General features: G+C 35.6%; 1 protein-coding gene across 1 annotated transcript in view; it reads left to right on the top strand.

The window, feature by feature from the left end:
- The window catches only part of Lamp1 (lysosome-associated membrane glycoprotein 1), a 49,556-nt gene extending 36,767 nt beyond the window's left edge, over positions 1–12,789 (top strand). Inside the window, exons 3-5 of the mRNA XM_090411726.1 lie at positions 2,805–3,003; positions 3,967–4,140; positions 12,551–12,789. Of these exons, the coding sequence (XP_090267852.1) occupies positions 2,805–3,003; positions 3,967–4,140; positions 12,551–12,696 (519 nt within the window). The 3' untranslated portion in view covers positions 12,697–12,789. The remainder of the gene's footprint in view (positions 1–2,804; positions 3,004–3,966; positions 4,141–12,550) is intronic.
- Positions 12,790–13,084: the final 295 nt, after the last annotated feature.

Genomic DNA, 13,084 nt, shown 5'->3' with positions numbered 1-13,084 from the left:
TCTGTACAAGAATACTAAGAGCATTGGAAATAAAAGAGTGGTTTGTTGCCTTGGCTAATATATTGACCTCATGGTGTAGGCATTAGTGACACTTGGCTATTAGAAACAGGTGTACTTAACTGGTATTGAGTGCAAGGAGTACAGTATTTTTAGGAAGCATACAGAACATGAGAATGACTTGATGATATTAAATGTTTTGAATCCAGTTAGAGTTGAGACTTATGACTGCAATATTAAAGCCATCTGGTGTGAGGTGGAGTCTTGGATCAGTTGCTAGTGAAAGAAATGCATTAACAAATAAATACAATGGGTGTGAAAAGAGTAATCATAATGGGGACTTGATTATGCAAACTGATTGGGTAGCTATGAAATCATAAGAATGAAACTGAATTTATTGAGCAGTTGCAAGATGACTTAAGCAGCATGTAACAGAATGAACTTGAGGTCAGTGTTAGATCTGATTAGTGTCAGAGGGAAAGGGACCAATGTATTGTTCCTCACTGATAGCTATGATGAAAAGGTTTGAGGACACTGGCAGTTTGGAAGCACGTCCAAGAAGCGGGATACCCAAAAAAACTATTGCAGTTTTGTAAGAGGTCAAACACACAATCGGCAGCTTCCACACGTGGGGAATGCAGTGTGCGTGAAATTTCAAGATGAACTGCCATTTCGTACAGAACTGTGTGGTGATCACTCAGGATCATCCTCATGAGGTATCCTTACAAAATCCAACGCGTACAGCAACTGAAACCAACAGATTTCGAGACGTCATTAATTTGCAAATTGAGCTTTTCAACAGATGGAAAACAATGCAGACTGGCTGTCAAATGTCCTGTGGACTGAAGAGGTGCAGTTTTCGCTTAATGGAAGTGTAAATGTGCACAACTGCTGCATCTGGGTGAGAAAGAACCCACATGCAATTGTGAAAACCCCTTTGCATCAGCCAAAGGTGACAGTATGGTGTGGGTTCACTGCGTCATTAATTATAGGCCCCTCTTTCTTTGAGGAAGTCCACAGTGGTACATTTCGAACTTTGTCACAGAGGAGCGTTATGTAGCACTTTTAAGAAACGACATCATTCCCTCCTTGCAAGAGAGGCAAGGGCTCCATAGTGTAACATTCATGCAGGATGTAGCACCTCTGCACATCAAGTCCTGTCCAGCACCTGCTGCGATGACAGTGTCCTCAGTTGCTCTTTCCTACATGAATGGCTACCAAGACCTCCAGACCTTAAGCCTTGTGACTTTTGGTTATAGGAATACTTGAAGTCGCATGTGTACAGAGGTCAGCCAACGTCATTGGCCATCTTGAAAGAAGCTATTTGCCATCATGTGACAGGAATTACAGCTGAAACCCTCTTCGATGCTGTGCAGGGTATCGTGCCACGTCTGACATCCATTCTCATGAATGACCCGTCACATTGAACATTTGTAATCCTAACTGCGTTGCGAACAGTGCTACACCACCACACAAACTACTGACACAACTGAAGTGCCACCTGTCGGTGGCAAATGACTATTCTGGTAATAAAATTTTTCTTTATTTAAAAAAAAAAAAAAATACCATGTCTTTCTGTGCATTTCTGTCAAAACTGCATTGTTCTACTGTCTATACTTTTTGGATTATTGAATTTTTACTTTTTCTGTTACTTTTGGATCACCTGCTATTTACTGAAATTGAACTGATATCCATTTTCCTATGCCCACAATTAATTCCAGCTTATTCAAATCATCTGCAAGTATACTGCATATCAGCTACATTCCAGATTTTACCTTATCTACCATTGCATCATCAAATAACTATGTTCCATATCAAATACTTCCCAATATCATTAATGTACAGATTGAATAATAGTGGATTAGGGACTGATTCTTGTGGTACACCACTAGTTACTTTAAATCTTGCAGATGCCAATCCCCTGTATTACAACTTTGATGTCAGTTGGCCATCCTCTTATCCATGCATTAATATTTAATAATGCAAATCCATATTCTTTTTCGTATTCATATTCGTTTATGTAACAGTCTTCCATTGTGTATCCATTCCCCTTTTATTGTTCGATGGTAACATTATAGAATGCGAGAAAGTTGCTAAAACATGACATTCCCTTAGTATGCCCATGCTGTTAATTAAAAATTAGATTCACTCTAGACTCTTTCTGAATGTGAGTCCTAACCAATTTTCCAAAATTTTCACTACTCCTGAGATACTGATTGGTCTTTGCACTACCCTTGTGCAATGGGATTACCATACATTCTTACCATTCCTGCAGAATCTTCCCTGTTCTAAGATTTAAATTATATAACCTGGTCAAAGGAATAGCCAGTTCTGCTGAACACTTAGTTCAGCAGAACTAAGTGTTCAATTATTTTGTTAAAGCTATCAACCTGCATATACCAGGTTGATAGATTTAACAAAATGGGCACTCATTAGTTGAACAAGCTCTTCTATGTGTGTAACATTTGCACTATCTGCATTCAGAAGAGTTATTCTTTCTTATACTTAAGTTACTTGTTTCAAGTTGAATACAGCAAGTATAGAATGCGTGTGGACATTTGTTGCTGACTTACGTTCTTCTCCTTATGAGAACCAGGACAGGAGAAAAGTAGCAGAAAGTACATCCCCAAGACATTTTTGTTCAAACTGTATGCTGCCATAATGGAATTTAAGATTAAATGTTAAACTCGAAATATACTATAATTTTATCGTGTGCTTAAGCTAAATAATACACAAATCACTCGCTTAAAAATTAAAGTTGTTTATTTTCAATTCCTATACTGATTATAAATTTCTACTTTCTGTAGAATTTGACAGCTGTATTAAATCTTCCAAATTCTGCTCGTGTAGACTTAACAAAGAGTTCCTGTGGGGAAGACATCCAGATCATGGTCCTTGATTTTAACTCTAATAGTCTCACTTTAACTTTTGAGAAAAATGAATCTATTGCATTAAAGAAGATAGACTTTTCATATTTAGTGGACTTTCATAATGCTACTGAAAATGGTGAGTATATTTTGTTTACTTACACATCCTGACTGAATAATTGACTTGCAAATTTAATCACTGACTTTTCTGCCTGATCAAATTCACTTCTTCCTGCATGAAGTATTGCCAGTAATATTCAGTTTTGTTTTGCTGCATAAGAACTTGCCAAAAATATGCATAGCTGTACTTGAACTTTCATTGTTCAGAACTGATGTTCATTTTCTAAAATGTTTTCATGTTGAAATCACAGTGAAAAACATTTCATGCATGTATTAATGTTCAAAACTGAAACCATGTCAACCAACCAAAAATTGGTTTTGTTATGCTTGAAGTGTTAAAGCATCAGACACTGGTTGTGGCCTTTTCTATAGATAGGTTAGGTTATATTGTACAAAAAACTGTAAACCTGTTTTGACAAGAATGTTTTCCAACAGATAGTGAAGTAGTGCATATTATAAGCACCTTGACATAAATTGCACTTGTAAGAATGCAGTTAAATCCAGAGCTATGAGGGCAAGTAAAACTTGCCTTTCATACCATGTTAGTTGTGGGCTCTTAGTGAAGCCAAGAGTATATTAGAGTACCATCTGATTTTTGCTGAAACTTTTCTGCCATTCTTCTACAGAAAACAAGATTCAAGCTTGTTTTCTTACTTTCCATTATGTCTGTTAAACCAGAAGTAATGCAGCATGAATTTTGAAAAATCAGATCTAGACTGTTCTAGATTGATGGCTAAAGCATCAACTCTTCCACTATGTTAATAGAACATGTTCTTCTGGGCAACTTTTCCAGGATGAAAATGCTTTTTTAGGGGAAAAATTTTTCAGTGAAAACTTTGATCCACTTCTAAGAATATAGAAACAATTAAATGCATTGTTTGCAAAAGTTGTTTATGAATCTGAAGGTTTCATATTAAATAAACTAATTTCACTAAACCTAAATGTTTCATGAACCTGTAATTAGTAAATTATTTTATTGTAGGTACTTCAAAATTGACCACTGCTTCAAATCTCAATCTCTTTAAAGTTGGAGAGAAATTTTCCTATAAGTGCAATTCTAATGAATCTGTAGAACTGAGTGGTCAAGTTACGTTACAACTAAGTAATGTTCAAGCTGAAGCTTTTCATAATGCAACAAAAGAAGACTTCTCAACTGGTAAGTCTTAAACTATGCATGTTGACTTAAACTTAATTTTCTTGTGTTAAGATGTAAGCACCTGATGTCCTCAGCAGTGTCTTATTCTTCTTTGGCTAGACATGCTTCATTAAAATCTGGTACTTCTGTCTATAAATTATAATTGATTTAATTTAGCCTATTTCCAAGGGGGGAAAGTAGCATTTTAAGATCACAGTGACTTTGTTCTTTAGGAGAAATTAACATGAAATTTGATATTGTCCAAAGATTTAATTATTTCAGTTTCTCTAACAATTTATGTAGAGAATTAAATCTCAGATGTGCATCTCTAGGAATCTATGTTATAAGATTGTTGCCTGCACTGCTATCACGGACAGGGCCTAGGTCTAACTTAAAGGCTAGATGTAAATCTATTTGTTATAGGAACAGTGAAGCTGGTCTCCTGGCTTTTCTCTTCTGACTCCATGAGTAGCAATTTTTTTTTTTTCTATAATATTGCATCATATGCCTCCTGTAGGCTTCCAAAGACATCAGAATCTTGATCATTCTGGATAAGTAGAGCCTCAGGTTTTGATCTGGTCTGTGTTCTGTCCTGCTTTTGACCTCTGACTTGAAGTTTCTTCATCTCATTTAATACTATTCGTGTGCTATTTACAAAAACCAATGGCCTCTTCATCCGTCCCCCAATAAAGCTTGATCACGTTATCTGACTATGCAAATAAAGGTCTTATCTGACCCTAATGTCCAACTGCAGCTTTCTCCCATTTCTTACACTACTGATCACTAACTCTGCTAGACAAGTGCAAGTTTGCTTCTACTAAAACTAATGTCCTGACATTTCACTTAATATCCTTGATCTTTTTAACCAGTCAATCTTAAAGATTGATAATAAAAATCTGTTTCTCTTCTTAATTAAGAATCTTGTGCAAGTCTGCTCTCTCAACTTCTCCGATCACTCCCATCCCTGTTCTTTGTCCCAATCTCCAGAACTTCTTTCCATGGTTAGTTAGTTGCATTCTTCTGATACCTGTTATGAGCAAACAAATCATCCTTACTGCATAAACACCTCAGTTCTGCTTAAGATTCTCATCTACTTTCTGTGCTCTGGTTACCATAGAAAAGGTGTATCAAAGCAATTGTAACTTGCAGGAACAAAACTTTCCTCTTTTCCATTAGTCTTCTGGTCCTGATATCTCGGTGTTCTCTAGAGCTCTGTCAACCTGTCTTCTCTAAGTCTTATATATTTCCACTGGTTGGGATAAGTACCAGCTGTTGTATATCCAGCCTATTCCTAAACAGTTTGCCATCTATCTGCTGATGAATTACCATCACTTTAATCTTCTCCTGTCTTGATTCTGCCCAATCAAAATGCATGCAGGCTTCTGAGCCTACATTGCTCACCACTAGACATGCCATGGAAAGGCTCAGAAATACCTGTCACTATTGACTTTTCAAAAGCTTTAGATTGCATCTAGCATTTGAAGCTTGCTTTAATTGAATAACCAGCTTTCTCTGGTTATTCACTGTAATGGTGGATAGTTTCTGAAGTTATGCTTCAGGACTGTAACACCTTATTCATAAATATCCTACTCAAAATCACAACTAATCCTATTCAGTTTGAAAACAATAGTCTATTCATCCTACTCATTTGACAAACCCTGCAATTCTTATGTCATAACCTTTGATCTTCAACCAGTGCCTTAAACGTCCTTCAGTGGGGGACAATCTGGTCATATCCATCAAAATGCAGGTTTTCATCTCTTAAAAGAAAGAGAAACATTTAATGAACTCGAAATAGAGCAGACTTATAGAGACCACAGGAATGGATTGCCGTAATGGATGATTTGCAACAGCAGAAATTTTTTTTTTTAGACGGAATAATATCAGTAGTTAGATCATTTTACTATAGTGAGTCAACCATATCTAATTTGCTGAATTTAGGGGGAAAAAAACATTGCTAAGATTAAATGAAGCCCAAGTATGTTATGAAAAACTAATATAATATACTAACATAATATATACAATGATACCCCGAAGTTACGCAGTAGGTGGGACCAACAAAGCACGTAAGTCGAATTCGCGTAACTTGGGGTATAATTTTGCATATGTAATTTGTATATACAAACATACAATTAGGACCCAAGGTTTACAAAAACACCTATATTTTTTAAAAAATATAATCATAATTGTAGTTTTTTGTACATAAAAAAAAAAAAAAAAAAAAAAAAAAAAAAAGTTGATGTCTGGTTTCATAAAATCTAATAGATTTGTCTGATGGCATAATGTCTTTTTTCTTGTCATGCTAAATTTCTTCATAGCAAACCAGTGATTTTTTTTTATTCCTTGCCTTGTGGCTACAATTCGTTCCTTGTTAGAGTCTATGTCCTCCAAAATCTGTAAACCTTCCTTAATTAAGCTGAGGCCTTCTGTTAAATTTGCAATTGTCATGTGCTTTTCTGGTAAAACTGGATGTGAGGTGTTGGTCTCTTTGCTACTGAACGCTATCTCTGATAATCCTTACAGCATCTAAAACATTAAACTGTTTCCAAAACTAACAGACAGTTGCTCATTGTGCCTCATAGCTTCATTCAGACTTGCAAACAAATGGCATGTGTAGTACGCTATGAATGTTTTTCTTTTCTTGCTAGCTGTAGAAGAATCAGACTTGCTTCTTTTTGGGTGACGTTATTTTTTTTTGTGATAAAATTTTTATCAAGAACATAACATTAAACAATCGTAAGGTTTGTAGACTATAAAATTCATATATGAATGGAGACAGCGCGAAACACGTCAGTGCTTGTTCACAGCATGTGCGACACTGGCGAATGCAGCTGGCGCCAGAAAGATGAGACTAGTGGTGAGGCGTGATGGGAATACGTACATATAAGAAACCGCGTAACTCCAGATTCGCATAAGATGGGGTATGACTGTGTAGCATGTACTCAAAATGGAGCTTTCATGCAGTAAACTGCATCTTTGATCTTCACAAATTCAAAGGTGTTTAGGTCCAGCAGCTTCAATGGCATAAGAATGTAGAATATGGTGTAGAGGTTAGTATAAGATAGTATTGAGAGCCTATGTACATGAATAGTATATTTCTTATCAGCTTTGGATATGCTTGATAATCTTTTGCTATTGGAGTTTCCCAGGTGAGATTTAGTACTTAATGCTATAGTGAGCTGACTAAAGCAATATTCTTTGATGGGTCTAGTTTTGTTATAAACTATAGCAGATTTTGGATATACCTTCATGGAGTCCATAACAGTCAGTTTAGTAAAAACATCCTCTTCTTCTACGCGTTATTCCCGCTTCCCATGCAGGGTCCGCGTGTTACTTTAGATGCGACTTCTTGTTAGTACTACTCCCAACCCACCCGTCGCCTGGTCTGCCGCTGGGGGGATATATTTTTGACTGTAGAGGCGTATGTTCACGGGCTGGTTTGCCTGTTTGCGGGATGAAAAACGCCAGATAAACTGGCGGAAAAAACCCTACTGACCGCGCCCAAGACCGGCTAACTTGGCTATGCCTGAGGAAGAGCCTCAAATTCCTCACGTCTACAACGGGAATCGAACCTGGGACACTCCTTCCCCAAGCATATGGTTGCGAAGCGCAAAGCCACTAGGCTAACCGCGCGGTACAGTAAAAACATACTGAATACTGCAAATTATGTATGGGCAGTCCCTGACTTAAGTAATTTGGATTTTCACCAATTATCATGAAAGGGCTAGGTGAATTAGAAAAATTTTCCTTAACATGCCTGTTATATGTACACTCTAATGGGTCTTTTGCAAGATAGATAGCATATAATTGTACTTTTCTCAGTCTTTCAACATCAATGTGCTATATTTTGTGTTTAGTGCTTATATTATAGTCCTTGAAGTCCAAAGAAGATAACACATTAACCTTATGGAGAGATTTATTATAATCTTGTTCGGTCATCTCTTAATAATTTCATTTGTCACAGCCAAATTGAACTTTCTCATCATGAAATTCCTGACATGTACCCTCAAAGGGTGTACAGGATATGATGAAAAATTTACATCATTACTAACTTCTTATCTACAATTTTCCTCGAAATCAGTGTCACTTGTTTATACCGAATATTATCATTAGAAGATCTTATATTTCTATCTTCTAAGGCACATTGTACCATATCAATCCACCTATATCTTGGTCTTCCTCTGAGTCATTTTCCTGGCAGAGAACACTTGTTTTGCAAATCTTTCCTAGCCCATTCTGTTTAAGTGACCATACCACCTGAGATTAGCTCTGCTAATGCATTCCTAGATGCCGACAATGTCAAGTTCTTTCCTAATATCTTCGTTTTTAATATGATATTGCCACTGATGCCATCTGTTCACACCTCTAATCTTCCTCAGGACTCTCGTACCTGCAGTCTCTAGTCTTTGGTCAAGTGTTTTACTTCTGACCCAGCTCTCAGATCCATAAGTTAAAACTGGTTTGAACACAGTCTTGTATACAGCTAAATTAGTGTTCTGACTAATTTTTCTCTTATTCCATATGAATTTATTCAATTGACTTCCTACCATACCAACTTTGTTGATTCTGTTGTCTATTTCCATATTTAATTTACCATCTTCACTAAAAATCATGCCTAAGTAGCTGAAATGTTTTTACTTGTTCCACAGGTTCCCCGTTCAACACAACTGACATTTTCAACAATTATTTTCATTGTCTTTTTAATGCTGACCTTCTTACCATATCTATTACAACAATTATTCAATTTAGTCAGGGACTCTTGCAAACTTGTACCAGATTTATTCAGAAGTATAACATCGTCTGCATAAACAAAGAGCTGACATTAACATCTCCATTTCTGATATGTTTAATACCACTTTCCTTCATAATGTGATCCATATAGATAATGAATAACAGAGGGGATAATGTACATCCTTGTCTCACTCCAGATTTAACATTAAACCATTTTCCTGTACTTCCTTCAAATCTAACTGCCGACTTACAATTCAAATACAGACTAAGTATTGCTTGATATAATGCCCCATTGACACCATATAACTGTAGCGTATTGAATAGCTTCTCTCTTGGCACCTTGTCATATGCCTTTCCTAGATCGACAAAACTTAAATACAAATCTTTGTTATATTCCCATGCTTTCTCAACTATTTGTCGTAAAGTGAAGATCTGATCCTGACAGCCTCTATTTGGCCTCAATCCAGCTTGTTCTTCACCAAGCTTTTCTTCCACAATTTTTCTCAACTGTTTCTCAAGTATGCTTGCATAGATCTTGCCAGGAACACTCAGTAGGGAAATACCTCTGTAATTCTTGCATTCAGTTTTATTTCCATTTTTATATATGGGTACTATTAGAGCTCTGTTCCAATCATTGGGAATTTGTCCCTCTGTCCAGGCTTTCTGAACTATGCAGTGCAGCCAATGTAAGACTTTTATACCACCATATTTCAGCATTTCTGGTCGAATATCTACTCCTGCTGCCTTTCCCAATTTCAAGCCTTTGATGGCTTTTTCATGTTTAAGTATGGATATGTATTCCTGACTATATGTCTGTTTTTTTACCACTGTGCTGTCATCACTGCTTGTTTCAGTTAGCAGGTTTTCAAAGTAATTACTCCATACTTCAAGGATATCTTTTTCTCCTTATTTCATATAAACTTTATCATCTCTAACTCCTTTTACAACACTCTTTCCTCCATTTCTAAGCTTCTTCAGCAACTTCCAGAATATCTTGCCACCTTCTTGATATTTATTTTCTGTGTTCTTGCCAAAGTCCTCCCATGACTTTTGTTTAGCTAATTTTACAGTGTTTAGCTTTCTTACATTTGTCTCAGTATTCTCTAAGAGCACAAGCTGACTTATTTGCCAGGAAATTTTGATATGCTTTCTTCTTTTCTTTCACTGCCTCTTTAACTTCCTGTGTCCACCATGGAGTTCTGATTTTTCTATCCTTGCAGACAGCCTCACCACATGCCTTTCTGGCTGAATCAATTGGGGTTTTCTTCAAGGCTTGCCACTGAATTTCCAAGGTTTGATTTCTGTTCTCAAACTCTTTCATTTCTTCATGTTAAGTAAAAATTTTACTTAACATGTCTGTTATATGTACACTCTAATGGGTCTTTTGCAAGATAGATAGCATATAATTGTACTTTTCTCAGTCTTTCAACATTCAATAATCTTTCTGTATTTTAGTCTACAGTTCACATTTGAGAGCTGTTAAACTTTTATTTGCTTTAAAACTTTATTAAATGTTATTCTTTTCAATACGAAATTCAATTTTATTCTGCTCAAGAATAAATAGTGATTGCTTCCAATTTCAAATCCTCTGTACACTCTGGTGTCCTGAACCAGGGAGAAAACATCACTATCAACAATAACATAGTCAATGAGACTCTTCTTATTCCTTTTCTCCATGTGAATTTGTGCACATTTTTATGTTGGAACATGGTGTTAATAATAACCAGTCCATGTCTTGAGCAGAAATCCAACAGGTATTTGTCATTGTTGGCTTTGCTCTTTTTTCCAAATTTACCCAAAATATTTTTGTATATCTGACAATCATTTCCTATTCTGCTATTTAGATCTCCAACAAGGACCATCTTTTCCTTTTTACCATTGTGTCAGTTGCTTTTTTTAAAGGATCAAAAAATTCCTCCACTTCTACCTTAGAACCTTCTGTGAGACCATAGGCACAAATAAGTCTCATTGTCCAATTTCCCATTCTGATATTTGCCCACATCACTCTACTTGAGACTGCCTGCCATTCAAGAAGATTAGCCTCATATTTTGCGTTGAATACTATGGCTACTCCTTCTTTTCCTTGATTGTCATTTCCTGAATATGACATTTTGTATTTATTGTTCAGAAAGATCTCACCAGTTTTTGTCTTTTTTGTTTCAGTCACCCCTATTATGTTGATCTGATACTTATCTAATTCCTCAGCTAGCTCTATTTCTTTGCCATTCAGGCTTATGTTGATAGTGCCAATCTTTAACTCTGATGTTGAGTTGGGGTGTGCTTTCAGATTTGTTCCAGTAGCTGACTTTTGCTGTGCGCCCAGATTCCCTGACGAAAACAACAGGGGGGGGCCTTGTTTAACCGGCGACGCCCCAGTCAGCATGAAATTTTGTCATGTTGTACCATCATTTTCTATATTGTTTAAGCCAATAAGAATAAAATTTGGTCGGCTAAATCCCAAATTGTCAACCCATCCTCGTTCATTCAGTATCCAGGTAGATACCCAACAGGGTGCACTACGAGAAGGTGAGGATTGGACATTAGGTCAGAAGCCCTAGTCGGCTCTCTACATTCCTTTACAGGCTATGTGGAGGGCTCTTCTCAGTCATACAGCTTTGACCCTTAAGCACCCCTTTTTGCACTTTCTTGAATTTTCTATTTACTTGTGCTATATTTATACTATATATTACTTTGTATTAATAATTATTGAAATTCAGCATGTAAATTCTCTGAATGAAACTGACAAACATTTAAAACATGCTAATGTGTTACTGCATACATGAACACTTAAGGTGTAATTAACAGAAAAAGAGTAAATATAAATCTTAAGTAAAATTCATGTTGTATAAATATTACAGAATATCACTTGAACAGCCTCTATATGGAAATTGATAACACAAAAATGAAATCTATAGGTATAGCTGAAGGGTGTGAACAAGAGCAACCAGAACAAATAGATCATATGTGTTCAATTTTAGCATAATCTGAGTTGGGCTAGAAATCATAGACTTGAGTTTCAAAATTTTTGAATTTGCCAAAATCCATATTGGAGATTATTAAAGTACCTGTCAGCAGACATGAATCTAATTAAGATTTATGATAACATGTTTAAACTGCTTTTAAAGCATAAAACTGCCTTTGCTAGATAGTCTTGGGCAGTTGAGCATTAAATGAAAAGGAGATTTAAAATTCCTTTTGTTAGGAGATATAATGGTTCAAATTACAAATAGGATGCTTCAGAAGTTGGAATCTTGATTGGCAAATTTTCATAAATCTCATCCACAACTTATGCATTATCCTAAACCATTAATCCCAAGTTTTTACTTAGTATAGCTTATTCTTGCACCACATGCTTTGAAATTAATACACTAAGTTTTAAGAAAAAACATGTCTGATTTTTTTCTTAAAAAGGTTTGTTAATTACCAAATTTACCAATCATATTGCATGAACTAAATGAATTTTAGCAGCAAGCTCACAACTTGATTTGAATATTGGAATCTGCCTCTCTTCAGTAGAGAAGCAAAACCTATGCATTAATGAATTAAGAATATGATCATTAAATTTGAGTGTTGTGGAAAGAAATAATTCATTTATATTCCAAAATTTTGATCTTTAAATTTAGTTTCTCAATTCTTTATATAGCATGTGAACTGTAATAAATTTATCTTCATATTAACTTACTATTTCTATCTTCTGTAGCTACTGTATGTGATGATGATGGTGATCTTGGTGAGGTTGTACCCATAGCTGTTGGTTGTGCATTAGCAGGCTTGGTTGTCATTGTATTAATTGCTTATTTAGTTGGTCGTAGGCGTAGCCGTCAGAAAGGTTACCAGTCAGTTTAAAATTGTAGTGTTAGTATTTTTAACTTTAGTGAACAGTTGTGAAATGTATAGTTTCTTGAAGTTAATGTTTATAAATAAAATTCAGAAAAGGTTTTTGGATTTTTTTAATTCACCCTGTTATTTTCATTTCACTTCAGGATATTTTACACAATTTATAAATCTGTATGTGTACAGGATTGAAATGTGCTGGAAACATGATTCCAATCTAAACTCACAGCTGATATAATAAAAATAGTTTTATGAAATGAACTAAGAAAATTGCAGAAGTGAAAGTGTTATGTTATAACACTGATCTTGTATTAAATTGGATTCTCTGGAAATTCATACATTTTGACAATGATTGTTACTGTAAAACATTGTTCTCTACACTTATTGGTATCTATTGCTC

Source organism: Typopeltis vanoorti, chromosome 22 (assembly GCF_054136105.1).
Source record: "Typopeltis vanoorti isolate ZY-2024b chromosome 22, IOZ_Tvanoo_1.0, whole genome shotgun sequence".
In the NCBI taxonomy this organism is placed as follows: Eukaryota; Metazoa; Arthropoda; class Arachnida; order Uropygi; family Thelyphonidae; genus Typopeltis; species Typopeltis vanoorti.
This window is presented reverse-complemented; position numbering and strand designations above follow the sequence as displayed.